Genomic DNA, 22,217 nt, shown 5'->3' with positions numbered 1-22,217 from the left:
ATATAGCACAGCGGAAACGGTTTGAATACAATCGACATGCGTAGAATCCACTCTGATAAAGAAGATGAACAACTCCAATCTAAAAACAAAGTACCGATCGAAATGGTCAAACTCTCTGAGAAAAAAAAGACATAACAGGTTAAAAACCAAATAATACTTTCATTAAACGTGAGCTGCAAATAAAATACAATGATAATGGAAACGGCTATTTGTAGCCTACAAACTTAAAAACCTACCTAAAAGTATGAAATTACTAAACTACCTAGGAGGTTATATTATTCTCATAAAAACGAGATTAATCTAAGAAAGAAACTAATTATCCTAATAATTAAAATACCAAAACTAATAAATATCAAAGAGTTAGCCAAATCTTAGAACATGAGACTTGCCAAAATACGTCTTGTATCACATTGCCAGCTCGCGAACGAGGCTATATTGCTCGATAGATACTCTGTCTCTCATAACCTTTTTCATAATGGCGTTGGCCATTTGCGACGTCCCATTGGAACCGGCCTAAGCTAGTTCATACTCTATACGCCATAGTCGCATGGCGTTTTCTGGGATTAAGAGGGTTTAAAAAAAATTCGAACCCTTAGGAAGTAATTTTTTTCGACACCTAGAATTAAAAAGGTTAGAAATTAGGTTGGGAACAAAATTTGAGAATGATTCATAGAAGCCAAAAAAATTAACTTTTTGTGGAGCAAAATTTATGTGATTCCGACATTTGCTTTTGGTACACTTTGAGAAGTTACTTTTCGACTGAATTAAGTTGAAAAGTTGGAATTCAGTTTTGGAACAAAAAATCAGAATAACTTTTAGAAACAAAAAATAACAAATGAGAATCGACTTATATGATGTTTTCTTTCTTTCGACGAATAATAGGTACCCACAACCCGGGAAGAGTTATTTGTGAAACAACTTATTTTTTGTGGTGCTTCCGGTATCGAAACACCTTATAAACCACTTGGCCAAAAAGGAATCACTGGATTCGTCTCGCAGTTTTCCTCCTAGTTGTAGAACGATTGATACTAATAGTTCTTCCTTTCCGATATCCATAAAGGTAAACGCTTCGGTAAAAAAAAAATTGAACGAACGGCATAAAAATATGACTAAAAATCAATGTGAGTGGGACTCATCTCCCAAAAATGGGACCCCCTGCTAACTTCATGAGAACAGGTCCCACTTCAATGTGAGTGGGACGATTTTTGGCTCGTTTTCAATGTTGTCGGTAGAGGATCTTTTATTTCTTAAACAAGGATAATTCTTGGCGGACTACCAAAAAAGCAACCAGAAAAACATATACTCACAATTTTTTTTGGTGTGGGCCCGGTGGGCCCCGTAGAGGACATCAAAGGGTCCGGCTTTTGTGAGAATTTTGTGATCAGTTTTTTCTTGGGCGGTTTTTTTGGCGGTGTGTGAATCAATTTTGCTTAAACAAAGCTCAGACTTCTCAAACTTGGATGATATGATTATGTGGAATCACCCAGCCAGTTCTTAGCTTTAAGATCAGATCAGCCCTCGGGTTTCTACGTTTGGAGAGTATGAGAAGGATAAATCAAGCCCAGGTCCGCTACAAGAAAACCAAAAACCATGGACCCATGCAGGTCATTTTTATTTTTATTTTTGCCTTGAAACATGTCTAACGTCTACGAAAAACAATACGGTATATCCTTGGAGTGGTTTGAAGTTTGAACCATGGTCAGAAATTTGTGTCCCCGGCCTCAATACTGTCAAGAATGCAAAGCTGACACTTTTACGGACGACTTCTATCAGTAGATTTAATTTTACTGCTTGGATATTACCTTTACCTTTCTCTTTGTGGTTGGTCAAATTCTCATTTTCTTTTTGATATAATTGGAGGTACATTATCTGAATTTTGATAACTTTTCTTTTTCTATTTCCTTTATTTCAAGATGCTTTGCTGGATCTTACATACATACGGAGTGGAGATGTTGCACTCAACTACAATGACAGAAGCTTATAAACACAGCTGAACTACAATGACTGAAACATATAACATCTGAGGAAATGATTACCAAACTTGAATAGCAGCAATCTGCGATGCTAACTACCTTGGAATATATGGTGGGATTTTAGTTGTTTCCTTTGGATATTCAAAAAGTCATCACAAGTGTCTCAGTTATTATATTCCATAAACAGAGTTCAGACTTCTCAAACTTTGGATGATATGATTGATGTGAAATCACCCACCCAGTTCTTGGCTTTAGGATCAGATGATTCAGATCAACCCTTTCTGAAACTACTACTAGGAAATCAAGTCAATCAGCTACGACAAAACCAAAAGCCATGCAACTAAGAGTCCATCATTTTTAGCCTTTGGCCATGAAATATGTTAGCATCAGAAAGTTATCAATGAACACGACAGATTGGTAATAACTTCTTTCGAAATTAATGTGGCACAAAAAATATAAAATAAAAAAAGAATCACCAATTCTTGTTGTACATCTTCTTTTTTGAAAGGTAGAATATACATTAACAGAGTGAGTAGCCATCAAATTACGCCAAAAAAAAAGAGAATTTAATAAATGAAGGGGCTGTCACTAAAACTAAGAATTAGTAATATTACAAGTTAAAAAGAATCTACCTTACTAGACAAAAGAAGAGGAGAATCAGTTATTCAAAGGGAATACAAAAATTTAGAGAGAGGTAATGGAATCTCGCTCACCTCCATTTCTCATTCAGTTCCTTCTTCTCGGACATTACCCACGTAACAAAAATTGCGGCAATCAATGCCACAATTGTAAGTAGAAGTAAAGCATAGCTAAAATCTTCCGTGAGTGAATCATAGATACGTGAGGGTGCAATTCTTGTGAAAAAGAGATCCACTCCGTATGAAAAGACAAGACTAGTAGATTCCAACTTTGTAGGAATAGTAACTATGCCGCGTAGACCTTCCACTAGAAGTGAGTGTGTAACAAAGGACTGCGATAACAATTGTCGGATTAGTATATGTGAAATTATCATCAAAGGTATGAATGGGAAATGAATAATTATGCAAGTAATCAAATGGTTCCACTATCCAGTTGCATGAGTTCAAAGCTTTTCTCTTTGTTATTATTGGGTGAATGACCTTCCACAACCTAGATACTTGGCTATCAGTGAGGCTGGATATGCTTGTACTGGTTTGATGTGAAAACATATTTCCTCAACATGTAGGGTCAATGGAAATTGGTGCCTCCATCAAGTACAATACTTAAAACTTTATGGAGAATTGCTTGCACCATTAATTTCATTCTATATTGAATCGATAGGGTTAACAATGTATGAATTGGGATCATTCTTTTGAAAGAACAATTTATGTGGAGACATCCTAACAGCATCAAACCCTAGACTCATTTTCTAGAAATAGAGTAACGAAGGCATAACCCCTATCAGATAATAGGCGTCATGTGCATGAGAAAACCATGATAAGAAATAAGAGGAAATGGACATGCACCTGAGGAATGATTGGTAATGCATCTGTTAGAGGTATTAAACCTTCTTCTCTCTCTGCAGGTGTGGGATTGGGAGTTCGGCGAGGATCTAAAAATCTCTTGTCCAGAGCCAAGACCTACAATAACCAATTGTCAGTCACTGTCTGATATAAGCCAGGAGCAGCTTTTTTTTTTTTCTTCTTTTTTTTTTTTTTTTTTGTGTGATGAACATGTATACTACGTAGGAATTAATTGATTTGGAAATGTTATCTGATGTTCACTAACCTGATCCCCAATTGTGCCGATTAGAATCTGCTTAGATGTTATACCCTTAGCTGTTGATGAAACTGCCATTGTTTTCACAGAGTGTGTAAAGTAATAACTCTGTGATTTGACCATCACTTCTGGTCGAGAGTACGATGAAATGGGTGAGCTAAGATCATGCTTTCCGAGAATTAGTTTCCATATATCTTTGTTTTCCTGTGAAAAACAGTCAATATTGAATTAAAAAAAATACATTAAATCAGATCAATATAAATGTGGAGGAACTGATTTCCGTGGACTTTACCGCTCGGGATTGATCATAAATCTCAATGACAGACATCTCATATCTGTGAGCTCGGAGATTGAAATAGTGGTAGATTACCCAGTTCTCACTAAAAACCTTCATATGGAAGAGAGAGAAGTCAGTTCAAGTTATCTAATCAATCCTCGATACTGACAATGATGGATGATAACTACTTACAGCATGAACAGGAGCCTGTGCAGCATGGTGAGACACACGGTGAAGTATTCGACCAGTTATGGTATCAATAAGATATACAACCAATGAAGATTCCTCTGGGGTGGCTGATCCAATCTCACCAGCACCCTTTGGACTAACAGTAGCTACAAAGATCATATTCTTTGATAAATACTTATACATCGCATCATGATCTACCACTTTTGCTTGAGTGTGTACCACCTAAAAACAAAAAGAAAAAAAACTTCAGCCTTCACATCTACACATGGTTGAGCATGAAAAGCAGACCCAAACTATCATATATGTTTAGACAAAATAAAAAGAAATGGAAATTTTTCCAAGATGTGAGAATTAAACAAAAGGCGGGGAGAAGGTTCTAAAACTCAGTATAGAAGGCTTCAGAATGTCCTCCCTAGGTCAAGTATAACACTCACTTGGTTTACAAGCTTAAACTGTAAGAAAGTGGAGTTAAATTTGTACATAAGGGTCTGGCGGTTGGCTATTTTCAAGTCGAAGTAGCACTCTTTCATGTGAAGGTGTTTAGATCACATCCACGAACAATAGACTGATATAAAGTCAGTTGTCTACATTTACTTCTACCATATGCCAATCGGATTCAGATATCTTTCTAAAACAAGCAGAAGAGAAGAAGGGATTACTAGATTTTAATTTTATGAAGGAGCAGTATGAGATAAAGCATTGGGGAATGTTATGAAATCACGATAGGGTAGATAAAGGGTTCCACAGGTAAAGAGAAGATACAGAAAAAGAGCAAACTATGGTGTCTGCAACAAAAGTACCCGCATTATATGAATAGAATGCAATGCAACAAGGGTAAAGAGAAACAAAAGCAAACCTCGTTCAAGTTTCTCGTAGCAGTAGCAACAATCTTCTCTGAATCTGAAGGGAAAACAATTGACCACAAGTCTCTGGCATCAAAGCAATATTCATCCGCACCTTCAAAATTACATGTTTTGCGCAATGTATGCCCTCTAATGATGTCTTTATCGGCTTCAATTAGGTACCAGTATATATTGGGGAGCTCAACTTGACATAGCTTGAGAGCCTCGGGTGTTCTAGGATATAAGAATGCATGTCCCTTTCTGTCTAAAAGAAGGTGAAGTCGCTGTTCTGTTGAATCTGTAACTGGGAGTGGAATAATGTGATCAATGGAATGACCTAGGGTTAAAGAGTCGAGTTCCTTTCCAGTATAAGTATCAACAAATGAGAGAACACCCGGTGCCTCGGAACCTCCACAACTACCAACTACAAGAACAGATGGATTCTCATCCAATGCATGGTGATGAGGAACCTGCCACTGGTATAAATTTAATCCAGTAGGATTTGGGCAGGCTTCTGATTTCTTAAAAGCAGGAAGCAAAAGGGACCACACAACGCGCCCATCACCAGTGTGCAGAGCAAAAATCTTCCCTGCTCTTGTGAGCACTATCAGCAGCTTTCTAAAACCATTGTGGTCTCTTGTCATTTTGTTCTTTTGGGAGCTTTTTAACCTCATTCCTTGTATAGCCACTACTTCTTCAGGAGTTGCAAGCATTAAAGTTCCTTTAAGTTTCAGCAGATGTCCCTAGGATAAAAGCTTGTGTCAGGACGCAACTGATAAAATATTTGTCTTCATATAAGCAGTTAGAAAGTCAAAATCTTCACAATAGAACAAGGTTGTTTGTACATGCACAAACAAGCACCAGCTTTTCTAGTAAGCAAATACATATGGTTTTGCTTCATCACAAACGAACTAGTTTCACGGTGGGCATTTCTAATAAGCAACAGTGTGTAACAAAGGTTTAAAAAAATGAAAGATGCTTTCGCTTTTCAACAATGTGTTCTCCACGGAAAAAGAGACACCCTCAAAGATATTATATACTTCTAGCTACAAGGGAAGTGTATCCAGAGCAGTTAGGTAATTCGGTGTTACTGACGGTCCTAGTGCCGTTTGTATACGTAAATACATATGGTCTTTGACTCTTTGTAATAGTTATGGTTGGGGTTGCCTATCAACTGGGTCACTCCAAAAACTGGAGTTTGGATTCAAGTGAGGGGTCCCTTACTGCTTAAAGACCTGTATCTAATTATAAAACCTCGTGTTTACTTTGGTGCAATATGACATAACATTATAATTCCTCTACCCAAACATTATAATTCCTCTACCCAATCATATAAAAGGTAACCCGAAGGTAATTACTAAATAGCCTATAATATATGTATATATATATATATTGGGAATCAAAATGTACAAACACAATAAACAAACTCATGATTTTTCAAGGGGTTGATTGTTTGTTCAAATAGTAAAATTTGAGTAGTGCAGTTCTTGATTAATACCTTGAGCCACTCAAGCAGGCTGTGCTCTACTTTAGCAACAGATACACCCTCCTTTTCAACTGGAAGTTCTGATGTAGTCATATCAAGAATTGAAGCAAGCCCATCATCTCTGCTCCAGACAATCTCACCTTGTTGTAGCAGCAATAATGAATGATCCTCCATGACAATCAAAGCCCTAAATCCATAACTCCTGTCTGTTCGAATATAACTGTTTATAAAAACCTTCTCCACATTCCCTCTTTGTTGGTCCATAACAATTGTTTCCTTTAGCAGATTACCACTACTCCAGTCATTAGCTTGTTTCACCGTGATACTAATCTTACTTTCACCGTTTTGAACAACTGCAAAAGCTTGTTGTCCTTCTGAGACAGAGAGAGGATCACTAATAGCAGCTGGACTATCAATTTTTTCTACCACCTCTAATTCGCCGAAACCTGTCACTCTTACAAACACTATAACTGAATTGAATTTAAGAGCAACCATGCTTGTTAGTTTTGAAGGAAAAATTGAGGCCATTCCAGAAAAATTCTCGATTAGATCTGAGATGGCAGTCTGGTGAAAGCTGATCTGACCATCCCCAAAACGTATTGAAATTATAGTTGACCCAGTAGTATCCAATGCCACTAGCATGTCGTTGGATACATACGATAATTCTCCAGAAAAGCCACCAGGGAAGGTCTTGCTTGTGCGTTTTAGTACCTCACCGCTTCTGGCATTAATTTCATACGTAACAAATTCTGACCCAACAAATCCTATAGCATATACAACATCACTGCCATGGGGCTGAAGGACTTGCTTGATCTCCAAACTGTGAAGCAGAAAAAGAGAGATGTGAATACATGTAACACAAACTGAAATAACTTGAATGGTAAATTCGATGTCACTAACCTTTCAGCAGCTAAATCTTTTCTCCAAATAACTTCACCATCTATGCTTGATACAGCATGGAGAGAACCCATCCCAAAAACAAGAATTATGTTGTCTTTGCCATATTTCAAGCTCGACTGCAGGACAAGAAAAAACCTACATTACTTCTTTTTCTTGATTAGATGTCTATTATTTATTGATCATTTTTCCAAGTAAATGTGCATAGCGCACTTAGCAAAGTCTGAGTATGACATTCTTTAGGATATGCTTGTGAGGAAAGGGAAAAGAAGATACAGAGCGACACGACATAAACGAGAGAAGAGCATTACAGTCTTGCAAAAAAGATCCATATTAGAGCTGATAATAGCTACCATCTAATGATCTTTGAACCAAACCAAGGCCTTTAAGACTCATGAACTTAGATAACCCACAAGCTGATACCCATAATTGCCTTTTGGTGGATGAGTTCGCTGATGGTTGTCCCAAATATGGGATAACCAGGCTAAGTGAGACTAAAATTGCTCAAGCCACTGAACCTCCCAACTCATAACCACCAAGAGTTATCTCAGAGAATAGGATGAGACCTAAAAGCATGGTGAAAGAAACCCAAACACGTACAAGAGATAGAAACACAGTACTTTTAGAGAAAAGTGAATATTAGAACAAGATAAAACATAAAATAAGCACGGGACTCACTGGTATACATAAGATTGACTTTGAGGACACTGAGCCTTGAAGATAAGACTCCCACACCATCTGCCCATCGGGAAGGTTCCATGCTCTCAGAATACTGCCTCCTGATGAAAGACTAAACACGTCTGAAAGTGATAAACCCGTGATTAGATAAGTAGCATATCTTTGTTGAAAAAGTACAACAACAAAAAAGACAGATAGAATGCATGAACAAAGAGATCTGCTTCCAAGCAAATCTTATGTATTAAAATACATTTGTCATGCGCTCCAGCTACATGTTGTAATAAACATTCTCTCTTTAAATATGACCAGTGACCAAGGCACACACATAAACCACCCAATTTGTACACACAGAAAATGTCAGAAGCCCCACAACATGTTCTTGACAAGATGCTTCTCAGAAATCAGAAGCCATAATGCTACGTATTTGACAGCACTGTTGCTTACAAACACAAGATTAAAAAGGAGTGCCTAATAACACTTGTGCTTAGAAATCAGTTCACATCATGAGATGGATCATTGTCATCCTTCAAAATGTTAGTTAATATCTTATTTTACAGTCGGCCACAACCAAAGGAACAAAATTCTGTCAACTCAATTTCACTGTGATTACACCTAACCCACTAACAAGCTAACAACCATACTCAAACTAAAGCATTAGTAAGTTAAAAATGCCTAGCAAGACAGGGGAAGGGAAAAAAATAAAATATATCTTACATTTGCCAAAGCCGATATCCAACTTGTCAATAACATCACCACTCCCAAGAACATGTCTCCAAACTGCGATCACAAGATTACGTTAAACTAGGGCAATTCTATTCAACAAGAACAAGATAAACAAAAAAATAAAAGTCGGAGAATCCAAGATTCAAGTAAAAACCCTACATATATCTCCTCTCCGGAGATCCAGAGAAGCAATAGCATTTTCCTCAGTAGATACAACAACACGCTTTCTTCCAGCTTTCTGAGTGTGAAATACTGCTTGCTTGACTTTCCCGATATATTGTTGATGCCTTCATCAAAATCAAAACACAAAATCCAAATCAAAATCAAATCAAAAGTAAATAATATCTGAACTGTTCTCAAAATTAGTTCAATGCAAGTATAATAACAATTAGTAGAATTGAAATCGAATTTGAGATGCTTACCAATCCATTAATCCAACTTGATCTTCATATATAGCAAAACTGGGGATTGAATAGAATGAAACTAAGAGGAGAAGGAAAACCCTAATCACCATCGCCATGGTGACTTTCATTGTTTGTGAGACTCTTTGTTTTTCTCTCACTCTCGTTCCCTCTATGGTTTTTTCTGTACTGCTCTTCTCAGCAGAGTAGATCTGAGAGTAGCCGGCTTGGGGAAGGTCACCCACCTTATTGGAGAATCAAAAGGAATTATAAAGGGCGTAATACGCACCCACAAGTTTAGTTTCAATGGAACTCTATTAACATGCGCCGAAAATTCAGCCCAATCGAGATCAAGAGTCGCAAGACAAGACTCACAACTGTGTTAAATTTTGATCTTGCTGAGAGCTCTAACAATGTAGTGCTGGATTGCTAACGACCCTCGTGAGTAACCAGCCAAGGAAGCCAAAACGGATAGGCACTGATTATGTGGCAAGGGGTAAACTAACTCTATCTTCCATGTCAAATTTTGCAGTACTGCATCATCGGAGATTCAAACATACGATATCCTGGAGCGCATCAAACATTTAAGGAACGGAGATGACCAGCTGAGCTAGCTACCCGTTTTAAACTTCTGATCTATATTTCTACGATCTGACTGGAGGTAACCAACAAGGTCAGTCCTGATGTGGCACTAATCTAAACTTTAGATCTACAAATGGCGATCCCTTTGACAAGTTGGGGTCTCGGACAAATATCCATAACCACAAATATAATTTTGGACTCATTTTGGATTGTTCTTTTTGATAAACGTTTTACTGTTTTCGACATTCTTACTTGATAGAAGTTCTAAAAATATCTCCAGCAAGATAAAAAAAAAAAAAAAATTCTTGGGGTAAGATTTCGGATCGCACGTGAACTTATATATTATAGGTAATTCAATTTCCAAATGTTTCATTTAGCGGTTATGATTTGTTTCCTTGATCAGTAAATAAAAGATTTATTGAAATAATAGAACTACGTGCAGAAAGAATAATATTTTACGAGGACAAACCATTTACCGAAGAAAAAAAGACGACTAAAAAAAGTACAAAAAGAAATAAATTTTGAACAAGGGAATTTTAAGCAGAATTGCAACCAACTAACAACTACAGCCACAAAAGATAGAGTCATATGGATTCCAGGTGGTTCGAAGATGACGATTTTCAAATTTATCATGAACTCTTTAAGAGAGATATTGTGGAACTCGGGCTAAAGGTATAACCAATACGCAATTGTTTTTTGATCTGTTGAATGATCTTGGCAATGGACTTGGACTAGTTGTTGAAAGTGTGATGGTTGTGCTCCTTACAAATGGTTCATATTATAGCAGATGTTGTAATACCCCGATATTCGGCACGGGTGGCCGAATGGATATGAGTATTGGTTTGTCCTTTCCTAACACCGAGGCCTTTTCAGCACGATTGGCTCCAGAGTTGGCAGAAAACTCTACAGTTAAGCGTGCTTGGGCGGGAGTAATCCAGGGATGGGTGACTATCCGGGAAGTTTCTGCTGGATTACCGCAGCGATGCCCGTTGAAAATCCCACACTGCCGGATAACCGCAATGGCTAAGAGCCTCTCCAATGAAATGTGTGTGAAGGAAAAAGTCCTTATCCACGTAGGATCCACAACAATATTTATAAAAAATCATCTCCAACCCATTCATGTGAAGATGATGTGGCAAAAAAAAAAGTTAGACATCCTCTAGGTGAACCTCTAGTTTTAGACATTCACTTAGAGGATGTCTTCCCATCCAAATCACACTTTTGTTAATAAAAGTCAATGAAAAATAAAAACGAAATGATTCTAACCATTTATATGCCTACAAATAAGTAAACAAATAACATAAAACTTTATGGGTTGGAGATAAATATTTATTTTTCCTAATATTTAGGAATTTATACTCAAAGGGTGTCTTAAAAAATGATGCCACCTATGAAATATTCACATTCATCATTAGAGAAGCTCTAAGTAAGGACAATATTGGTGGAGGGACGGGTCATTACAAATGGTATCAGAGCCAAAGATTGTTCACCTGCCGAGGGTGGGAAGGTACGCTGGACAGGGTTGGTTCGGGTGTTTCTCATGAGGGGCAGGGAACGTCGGAGATCTGGGCTTGTATACATATTCCGGAGCCGAGGACGGCTCCAATTTAAGGTGGTGGTATTGTAATACCCCGATATTCGTCACTGGGTGACCGAATGGAATATGAGTAATGGTTTGTCCTTCCCTAACACCGAGGCCTTTTCAGCACAACTGGCTCCAGAGTTGGCAGAAAACTCTGTAGTTAAGCGTGCTTGGACGAGAGTAATCCAGGGATGGGTGACCATCCTAGAAGTTTCTGTTGGATTACCGCAGCGATGCCCGTTGAAAACCCCACACTGTCGGATAACCGCAGTGGCTAAGTGGAGACAGTATCGATGGAGGGACGGGTCATTACAAATGGTATCAGAGCCGAAGAATGTTCACCTGCTGGGGGTGGGAAGGTACGCTGGACGGGGTTGGTTCAGGTGCTTTTCATGAGGGGCAGGGAACATCGGAGATCTGGGCTTGTGTATATATTCTGGAGCCGAGGACGGCTCCAATTTAAGGTGGTGGTATTGTAATACCCCGATATTCGGCACTGGGTGGCCGAATGGAATATGAGTAATGGTTTCTCATTCCCTAACACCGAGGCCTTTTCAGCACAATTGGCTCCAGAGTTGGCAGAAAACTCTGCAGTTAAGCGTGCTTAGGCGAGAGCAATCCAAGGATGGTGACCATCCGGGAAGTTTCTGCTGGATTATCGCAGCGATGCTCGTTGAAAACCCTACACTGTCGGATAACCGCAGTGGCTAAGTGGGGACAATATCGGTGGAGGGAAGGGTCATTACAGATGTTAATGCATGCACAACAAGAGATTTTCTATTTTTGATGGTTTATCATTAGACCGGAGATTATTCTGAACCAGATAAAGGTGTTGGGAAGATGAGCAGTGATCATTAATAATGAATATGAGATTATTCAGACTAACTAGGTAATACATACAAGTATTGTATCTTGCACCAAACAGTTCTATTGCTCTCATAATTCAATTTGAAACATTCACAATATCCATAGATAGTGTGCACTGTTGCTTGGACAATTTCCAAATGATCAACTTGAAACAAAAATAGTTTGTGACAAATAAATTATTATAATTGAGATTACTATGGATATATGAACATTCATCGCTTGAATCATATTTAACCAAGACAAGCGTGAACTCGAAAGTTCTTCTTTGCAATATTGAATCTACTAAAAGCATACGACATCATCTCATAAGATAAAATGGTTTGCTCCATGAGTATATAGGATAGGTCGGTCTTCACATACCTCTTTGTTAAAGAAGTTCTCACAATATCTTAGTTATTCAGTGATGCAACTACCATACTCTAATCCTAATCCGAGACTTGACTTTAGTATACTAGAAAAAAAATATAGTTTCGTACATCTAACATTCACAACAAGCTTGAGATATTAAAACCTGTGAGTTCGATAAGCGATGCTCTAACAATTTTCATAGGAGATATCAAGTTATATATTCAAGTTTACGAAATGATTTTGTTAATAAACGAATTTTGAGTTTGTGAATAATATACTTGACGGGTAAATCTCTTACGTACACAAACTAATTTGGTCAGTTAGCGAACTGGTTGATTTTGAGATGTTCCTGGACACTTTTGAATCCTGAAGTACAAGAATTGATTTGGTCAGTAAGCGAACTGGCTGATTTTAAGAGGCTCGTGGACACTGTTTGTAACTTGAGTACACAAACTGATCCAGACAATTAGCGAACGTAGATATAAAAAGCTCCTAAACTCCGAGACATCAATTTTTTCACAAACTATTTTGGTCAGTTCAAGAACTGATTTAGTATTTGAGAGTTATCAAACTTCGTGATTGTTTGATGGTTCACGGACAAATTAATCATTATGCTCGGGTTAACCTTTTGATACACAAAGCTTATATCAATAAATACATGGGTATACATTCTTCTTTGTAATTCAAGGTAAACTCCTCACATGCTTACATGATTTATTTATATTGAGATGTTGATCTTACTTGGTGTCAAAGTAATTTGTAAACATCGAAACAGTTCATGAACATAACTTTGATTGTAATCTACATATCATTGTTCATCATTATAAATAGAGGACTCTATGCATACTAGAATCTCAATCCTGGCACCATGTGTCCTAGTTGCATCTAGAGTCGCCCTCTAAATACCTAGGTTTCATTATGAAAATGCATTAGGCTTTGACATTTTAAGTCTTCACTAAGGTATTCGTAAAGCCCGGTCAAACAATCTTTTACCTGATAGTTCTTGATCATCGTCTCTTTTGTTATATGACCATTCAAGAACTATCTATCAGAGAATAATATCGATAGAAATTACAAAGTTCTCTTCGCCCCAAACTTTGTATTATACAAGTTTTCATGTGTGTATATATATTCTTAGATTTATCTTGTGAGGAAAAATCGACTAGGCATCTATATAACCTTTTGAAGAGAGGCTATCCTAATTGTTGAGGTTTGCTTGATATGTTCTTTATCTTTGAGGATCCCTCATAAGTAAATATATTTTCATTACCTTGAATGTATATCTTTCTGAAAGAAATCAATAGGGTATCTCTAAGAAGCAAAATAGTTATCCACTATGGCTAAAACAACTCCTAGGCCTGTAAAGTACGTTATTTAGGGGAATCAAGTGCGTAAAGTCTTGCAATATCCAAGAAAGGTAAGGAACATGACTGAAACTGAATTGTTTGGAGGGTCGACTTGGTCTCAATGACATTCCAATATGAAGTATGATAGTAGGCTAGTGTTTGGAACGGCTTAATAAAATGCGACATTCAAACTCGACGAGGTCCGAGGGGTTTTCTACAAGATTGTAGTTTCCTCGTTAAACAAAAAATTTGGTGTCTTATGTTATTTGTTTTCCGTATTATATTATTTATCTTTATACTTAAAATATCACTAGTAGTATATTAATCAACCTAGATAGTTTTTAACTCAAATGTATACAACATACAAGACTTGTTCTTGTGAATTTGTATCTTGAAAGATAGATTACAAGACTTTCTCTTGTTGGACTGTGGTCCATGTACATACTAGGTTGACCTTGTCTTAAAATCAAGTAGAAGGATTTTTTCTGTTGATTTATACTTATTGATTGTACAAGGAATTTTCCATATAAGTTCACAAATGAAAAAGTTGGTGGTGAACTAGGTACCCTTTCCTTTTTTAGTAGTAATTACTAAAGACGGAGTTGTTGGAACTAATCAATCTATTCAAGATTTTGTGATCATATTCAAGCCTATATTGCTTAAATAAAATGGGAATGGTTCCTGAAGAACACTTCATTCTTTGCAGAATAGAGTGAACACCATTAAAAAATAGGTTATGTAGCCATGACACCTTATTAAGGAACTTACAGGGTGGATGAAGCGAGGCAGATATTGTAAATGGTTATTGCAAACACTAAATTAGACGGATTTTTATGACAAAAAATATTTTTTTTATTGGGTAGTAAAATGCAGGTTGAGAATCATACAAGGAGGGGTTATCTGTAAAAATTTGGAAACATGAACAAGTATTTCAGGATTGGAAGTATACTATGAAAGATATGAACCTGGAGACTTATAATGATAAGCCTCCAACCACTACATCGAGACACCAATCGGGTTTTCAGGCTTCATTTTCTATAGGTGGTGATGATATGGATGATAGTGCCAGAACAAGTGATTTTGGAACAAGTCCTAGATATTACGAACCAGATGGCCCCAAAGAGTTTAAAGGTAGCGAGATAGGAATTAGGATAAAGTTATTAATTAACTCTGGAAGGACCAATATGACCGAGAGAAGATAATGCAACTAAACTGACTAACAATGTGGTTCGTAAGTACAAAAAATTACTTAGATATCTCACACTAATGTTGTAAGTAATACATATAGTGATAGTAAGGATCGCTTCAACTAGGAGCCATGTAATTATAATTTTCGTTCAACTTCTTATGTAACCAAAGGGGGTTGTGAGTTTTAAGATGAATTATACAAATGAAATAAAAGAAAAATAAATAAATGTGTGTTCAAGGGAATAAAATGCTAGTTAAAGGTTGCATCTTCCATCACAAAAAATGTTCGTCAATTGATTCGAGTTAACGTTCAATTATTCTTATAACAATAACCCTATAACATCCTGTCACGAGCTTACTCTGACAAAATTCCTTGTATCATAAAGAGCGTAAGAGCCACTACTTGAATTCTTGATGATAAACAACTAGCATAAGAGTCACTCAAGTTTAACCTAGAGAGAGCATTGATATTTGTGAATTAAGGTTATTCTAAGCAATCTGGCTCAAGATCCACACAAATTTAACTTAAGTTAAGCTTCTACACGTAATTGCATGGCAACATATTGTCGTCAACAAGTATGATGCACTACTCGTGATTAGAGTTCTTCGATATTCCGGATCTCAAACCCTAGTCTAGCTTTAAATATGGGCACATGATCTATCAATTTAAAACTTATACAAACAATTCGTCAATCATATATGACGATATTAATAGTTAAAAATAAGCGATAAATAGATCATTAACATTAAAACTAACCATCTAAATTTATTCACATGTTTAAGACTTCAAACTAAATTGTATCATTAGAAGAATTAAATATTCATAGGTTCCTCAAAACCCATGGAAAATATATTAGAGAAGAAGAATAGGAAGAAAGTTTCAAGGATCCCTCTTAAAGGAGTAAATCATATAATTCGCTCCAAAGTCTTTTGATTCTTGTGTTAGAACATCGTTGGGTCGAAGTCACAAGTTTTGATATCTCAAGGTCGTTATAAATGTTAGATCTACAAAATTATATCTTAATTTCTAGTCTACTAAAGTCAAGTCTCGGACTAGGATTGAAGCGTGGTAGTCGAGTATCAGATATCACCGAATACCCTCAAAGACTGAAGGACAAACGAAAACATTTGTATAAACTTCATCAACAAAGGAATGTGAAGACCGACTTGTCCTATTTACATATCTAATATTCTATCTTATGAGACTATGTCGTATGATTTTAGTAGAGTTTATATTGCAAAAAAGAAATTTCGAGTTTAAGTTTGTCTGGATTTAATATCGAAATATGGTTCAAGCAATGGTTCTTTATATATATTTAACAATCTTAGTTAAGAGCAATTTATTGTTCAGAAACTATTTTTGTTGAAATCGATCTTAACATACACTGTGAGAGATAAAAATACACGAACTGCTTGGAGTATGCATACCTAGTATCTTTAGACATAGTTATGTAGCCTTTATATTTGTAAAAGGGATAAGTACACGAACTGCCAACAGTATGCATACCATGTCATATTTGACATAATACTGAAAAACTTTTATCAAAGGCAAATGTACACGAATTTCCTATAGTATGCATACCCTCCTTGTCTTTTGACAAAGGCATAAGTTCACAAATTGTCCAAGGGTATACATAAACTGTTTGCATACCGTGTCAACTTAGACATGCTTCTGTACATTTTTGAAAAAGCAAAACTGAAATTATTTGCTAAATAGCTTTTATACTTCTATACACTAATTATTGAGGCATCCTTGCACTTTTGTTAAATCTCTGATAAACACTTCTAAGACAATTTATTCACAAAGTCTTATTGGGATTGTGGATTATTATTTAGTCTTGAGTATTCTTGAACACCATTATTACTTGAATGTTCATGATCTCATTTGGTCATGGTGAAACATCTATTGTGCATGGTTCCGCATCCAATCAGATCATGAGTATCGCATATTCTTCTTTATGATTCAAGGAAAACTTCTCACATGCATACATGATTTCCTAACTTGGAATTTCATCTAATTAGAGAAGTTATTTTGCTTCAATCCATGGTATTCTGGTTTCCTAGTTGCTAAGCTAGAGTCATCCTATAGTACCTAGATTTATCCGTGAAGCCGTATTAGGTTGTATGATTTTGAAGACTTCACTTAGGGATTTGCGGCAGTTATTGATTGCCGTTGAATTTATTTAAGACTTTTTTAGGCCGCGTGACTAGCCTACTTTGGATAATGATTCGGAACAGAGCGGGTAGGCTAGAAGCGATGTGACTGGTTGAAGTCAAAGATGGGTCGCCGATGAACATAACGTCACCCCAGTTGTCGTTCGATCTTGAATCTAAGCCGATCAATTCGGCTGGCCAAGTTGGATGGTCATGATTAATTTAAGACTACCATGGGCGGTAATGACCTAATTAAGACCCTTTTCATACGGCTCGACTAGCCTACTTTGGTTAGAAATTGCGAATGCTGCCCGCGGGCTAAGAGAATCCTTATTGGCTGAAATAACAGAGGTCCCGTAGATGATCATTGGGAAGCTTGTTTGGTCGCGCAGGGAAAGGGTCAAGCTCGTTAAATCGGGCGGCTAAGTTGGTGTTTGAGGGCAAAAAGCTGATTCTACTGTTTTGGGTAAATTTGGGTGTGTTGATGAGAAACGAATTCAAACCCTGAACAAATGCACTGCACGGGAGTACATTTAGATTCGATAGATCAATCTGTAAGACTCTGGCCTAAACCAAGAAATAGCCGTTCCAGATTTAATTCGGTCACAAGGTGAAGGAGAAGGGTTGATCTTAGGGAGGGAAGTGAAGAAGGTGTTTGAGATCAGAATGTTGAATTATGAAGGTATGGATGTCTATGACTTGTGTATCAGAAAAATGTTTCATGGCTACTTGTCTTTTTCTCTTCGAAATAGATTGAAAACCTATTTATACAAGTCATTGAGCGCACCCTGATCTCTTAGGAAGTGGAGGAAGTTAAGTAGTGGAGAAGTGGGTTTTTGCCGAAGGTAGTGATCATCGTGTTTCCGTTATGAGGGAAGACCGACCACACGTTCTCCCATTACTCTCGTTACCGTTAACTTTCCACCTTTCCTGACACTTTCTTGTAATGGGCGCGTTGCACGCCGCACGCTGTAAACCGCCAGACCAATACCCCAGTATGTATCCCCCAGTTTGTGACATGTTTGATGTCTCGAGTGAATGGGTCAAGTCATGTTACTTGCCGCTAAAATCAACACGTAGTGCTTTTAGGCCAAATAATGAATTATTTACAAAACCGATATTTATAAGGCATTGCTTATAATCGATGTATGTAAAGCATCGCTTTCAAATAAGCAGCTGAAAGTAATCGATGTATTAGAAGCATTGCTGTTTTTGAGATCGATCGAATTAGTCACGGATTGAGCGTCTTAAAAGCAACACGACCGGCCCTCTTTGGGTGATCGTTTGAGGACCCTATGGTCGAGCTGTCACTTGGTCGATCGCTCCATGTGGAGGAGAGATGGACGGTGTTCACAATGCTGCTTTGCTAGTTTTCTAAAAATAAATCCACATCATCCAACTAGGCTGGCGAAGTTGGATGGTTGTGATCAATTTGCGGAAATTATCTACTGCCATTGACGCCAATGTTTAGGGTTTAGGAGCCACGTGGCTACCTTTTTTGGGCGAGCGATTCGAGGCGCTGCGTGCCAGTTCGAGCAGGTTGATCGACCTTGTGCAAAGGTGGGTTGATGGTGAGCGTGCTGGTATCTCCTGGGCCACCTAAAATTAGATCTAAGCCACTCGATTTGGCTGTCGAAGATGGATGGTCATGATCGATTTGCGGCGGTAACATATTGTCGCAAACACCAATTAGGTTTTAAAAACGGCTGCGTCTTCCCTAGTTCGATCGAACGACTTGATGTGTTAAGGGCTTGTCGTGAGTAGGTCGATCGACCAAGGAAGGAGTTAGGCCGCCAATGAATACTTTGGTGCTTCTTCGATCGTTCGAGATGCGATCTACACCGTCCAATTAAGCTAGCCAAGTTGGACGAACGCGATTGATTTGCGACAGTTGTATACTACCACGACCCAATTTAGGGTTTTGAATACGGCGTGTTTTCTCTAGTTTGGGAAAACGGTTGAGCGCCCTATAAGCTTGCCGCAGGCAAGTCGATTGTCAAAGGGGAAAATTGGGTCGCCAATGAACATGTCGGCACTTCCTTAATCGTTTGTAGGAAGATCTAAGCCGTCCAACTAGGCTGTCAAAGTTGGACGGTCGTGATGCGTTTTGAGACTCTTTTTAACGGTGTCAGCTCGTTCAAGCTATTTTTATACAACGCGATCACCCATCTTTGAGGTCGGCGTTCAAAGCACTTGTGGCTGAGGGAATGGGACTCGATCGACTAGGGCGCTAGTGGGCCCGTCGGTGGTCACTACAGTGATCGCGTAGTTCTGATAGGAGTAAGCTATGCTTATTAAATCGCGCGGCCAAATTATGTGACCGTGATTATTTCTTGAGGCTGACATGAATAGTCTAGATTTTCCTTAAGGAATTTAAACGCGTTCAATCGCGTTATCTTTCAATTAAAGGCGTGTTAATACGCTAATCTCTTTGTCAGAGGATGGTGTAGCCCATGTGGGTATTTCCATGCAGGTCTCAATACTAACACTTCGGGAGACTCATGTTACTCTACTGAGAGTGAACATTTGATCGTCATGTTATGTTAATATTGGGAGTTCGACTGGGAACATAGCGTAGAAAAATATCAGATGAGCCATGCATTAGTAACTAATGCGACAGGTTGAAATTTATAGAATATCTGGGATTGATGCACCATTCTAATAAATTTCATAAATATGTCGAATTGCTCAATACATATATAAGTAAAGAGGTTTGAACACTCATCACTTTCAAATGGATTTTGTTCCTTTGCAGGATGACAACGCATTAAGTATAGGGTTTTACAATTTTGACCCTGAACTAAAAACCACCATCAACATTAAATCCCCTGCTGAGCATGTAACGTCGACATTGTTGCGGGGTAAGCACTAGATGGTGACGTACAAGATAGGACGAAGACAAAAGAGATGAGGCTTACCGGGAAAATCTAAACATTGGCAACGCGGGACGGTACTGGTGCGGCCGTGGGGCGTCGGTGTAGTGGGCCCGACTGCTTCCCTTCGTGTTCTAATCGAAAGAGGAAACCTCCTCCGATTAGAACTCTACCAAACGATTTTGTATAAAAGGGGGTCGACCCCTCTTTCTTTTTTTATCATTTTCTCTAGCTCCCGTCCTCAGCATTGATCGCTTCCTTGCCGCCGCCGTTAGTTGTCTCGTCGTCGTCGCGTGTCCGCCTGCAGCAAGGTACATGCTTCCTCCTCCTCTTTTTTTTTTTTTTGTGTGGATGCAAACCCTAGTTTTAGGTGTAGCTTCTTTGAATCTCAAAAGAATCATCGCATTGTGAATGAAACTTCTTCGTTGGTGATATTGCAGTGAATTCCACCAGTAGAGTCGATAGCAGAGTAGTTAACGTTGCTAAGATCACCAATAAACGAGCAAACCTAAGTTGGATGCCACCGTTTGTTCCCTTTCTTATTTCTTTTTTGCATGCAAAACCTAGTTTTAGGTTGTGACCGATGAAAAACTTAGTTGTAGGTTTCGGCCGTGAGCATAATACCCATAGTAAGCCCGTTCGTCCGTCTGTGCGTTCAACTTGGCCGTGGCCATACATCCCACGACCAATACACGGCTTTATGCGACCTCCATTTTGTCTCCCAAGCGGGCGAATATCCTATTGGGTCCGGCTGTACGTGCCTGTCTCGAGGCCAATAGGACGTTCGAGCATGTAGTGACTTTACTCAATCCGGTCGTGGGAATATGTCCCGCGGCTTAAAAAAAATTGTTGTCTGCGCACTTCTTCATCCATTAGCTTCGAGCATTGGCGCCCATGTGTTGAGTTTTGATAACGTGCATGATTCGTCTCATAGCATGGAGTAATGACTCTTTTTTATTTTGCTTTACTGTAGTTATTTGAAAGTGAACGTAAAGAGTCCTCGTTAAGATGTCACCTGGAGATACCTCTTCCGCCAATCCAGGAGGTGCTAGCAATGCCAAAGATATGACAAATATAGATGATGAGCTCTTTGTTGTGCCTTATCCGAACATTATGACTCATCCTGGTCATAAGATAATCCTCCGTACAGAGTTAGAGAATGAGATGGCTGCTGCATCAGTTTCCCAGGAGCGTGTGATGAGGTTCTGTCTCCAAAAGAAAGAGTATCCAGCTTCTCCTATTGATTTTAAAATTTGCCACACTCCGTTGCGCTCTTATGAAGGATGGATGAGGTATATGTTGGGTAATGAACGCATCAAAGATAACCTGACTAAAGCGCAAGTTGTTGAAGTTGTCATGGCATCTGCAACACATCATATTAGGAAAGATGTTGCAGGTTTAATCACTTTCATTTCTTGATGGTGTCCTTCCACGCACACGGCTATATGTAGATGGGGAGAGATGACCATCACTTTGGAAAGCGTAGCTGCTTTATTGAGTCTTCCATTTGCGGGAAGTTTCAACTATAAACTATCCACCGCAGAAGGCGTCACACTTGATGCTTTAATTCAGAAGGCAGAAGAATATAACCAACAGAAAAACGGTGAGAAATTATTTTATACTTGGTGGGTGTCTGAATGGTTTCCTACAAAACCGAGGCCGGGCCAAGTGCTGGATGATGAACTCAGCGTCGTCACATTTCTGTCCTTGTGGCTGTCTAGAGACGTCTTTGATAATGGCTCCAGTAAGAAGACTATAAGACGCGATATTATCATGTTTTCTATTAAGTTAGCGTAGGGTGTGGTCCTCCCCTTAGGCAACTTGTTCCTTGGGTCGTTGTACTCTCATCTGGATTCCTTGGAAGCATATATGCATGCTTCCAACGGGTATAAGAAAGTGGAATCGCATGTTCACATTGCTTTCCTCCAGGCGTGCTTATGGGAACACTTCAAGGGTCACGCTCTCGTCCTAGCAACTTCGTTTTCTAGTTTTTATGGAGGTTCGAGAATATTCCGCTGGCAAAATAGACGTCCAAAACCTGGATTAAAGCTTATTGATTTTTTCGATAATGTGT

General features: G+C 38.3%; 1 protein-coding gene across 1 annotated transcript; it reads right to left on the bottom strand.

Moving 5' to 3' along the window:
* Positions 1-2,409: 2,409 nt before the first annotated feature.
* Positions 2,410-9,461, bottom strand: LOC113349129 (ER membrane protein complex subunit 1-like). Its single transcript, XM_026593047.1, has 12 exons — positions 9,225-9,461; positions 8,962-9,089; positions 8,794-8,856; positions 8,080-8,201; positions 7,405-7,520; positions 6,517-7,324; positions 5,033-5,761; positions 4,180-4,398; positions 4,003-4,098; positions 3,720-3,914; positions 3,458-3,571; positions 2,410-2,943 (listed from the first exon to the last, which is right to left on the bottom strand). Exons 1-12 carry the CDS (start codon positions 9,332-9,334, stop codon positions 2,683-2,685), a joined length of 2,961 nt encoding a protein of 986 aa, XP_026448832.1. The 5' UTR covers positions 9,335-9,461; the 3' UTR covers positions 2,410-2,682.
* Positions 9,462-22,217: the final 12,756 nt, after the last annotated feature.

Source organism: Papaver somniferum, chromosome 2 (genome assembly GCF_003573695.1).
Source record: "Papaver somniferum cultivar HN1 chromosome 2, ASM357369v1, whole genome shotgun sequence".
Lineage (NCBI taxonomy): Eukaryota > Viridiplantae > Streptophyta > Magnoliopsida > Ranunculales > Papaveraceae > Papaver > Papaver somniferum.
This window is presented reverse-complemented; position numbering and strand designations above follow the sequence as displayed.

Coding starts and splice junctions, on each gene's coding strand:
- LOC113349129 (XM_026593047.1), bottom strand. CDS start 9,334: ATGAAAGTCACCATGGCGATGGTGATTAGGGTTTTCCTTCTCCTCTTA. Junction 9,090..9,224: donor CAAGTTGGATTAATGGATTG/GTAAGCATCTCA, acceptor ATTTTGATGAAG/GCATCAACAATATATCGGGA. Junction 3,915..4,002: donor TTTATGATCAATCCCGAGCG/GTAAAGTCCACG, acceptor TGTTTTTCACAG/GAAAACAAAGATATATGGAA.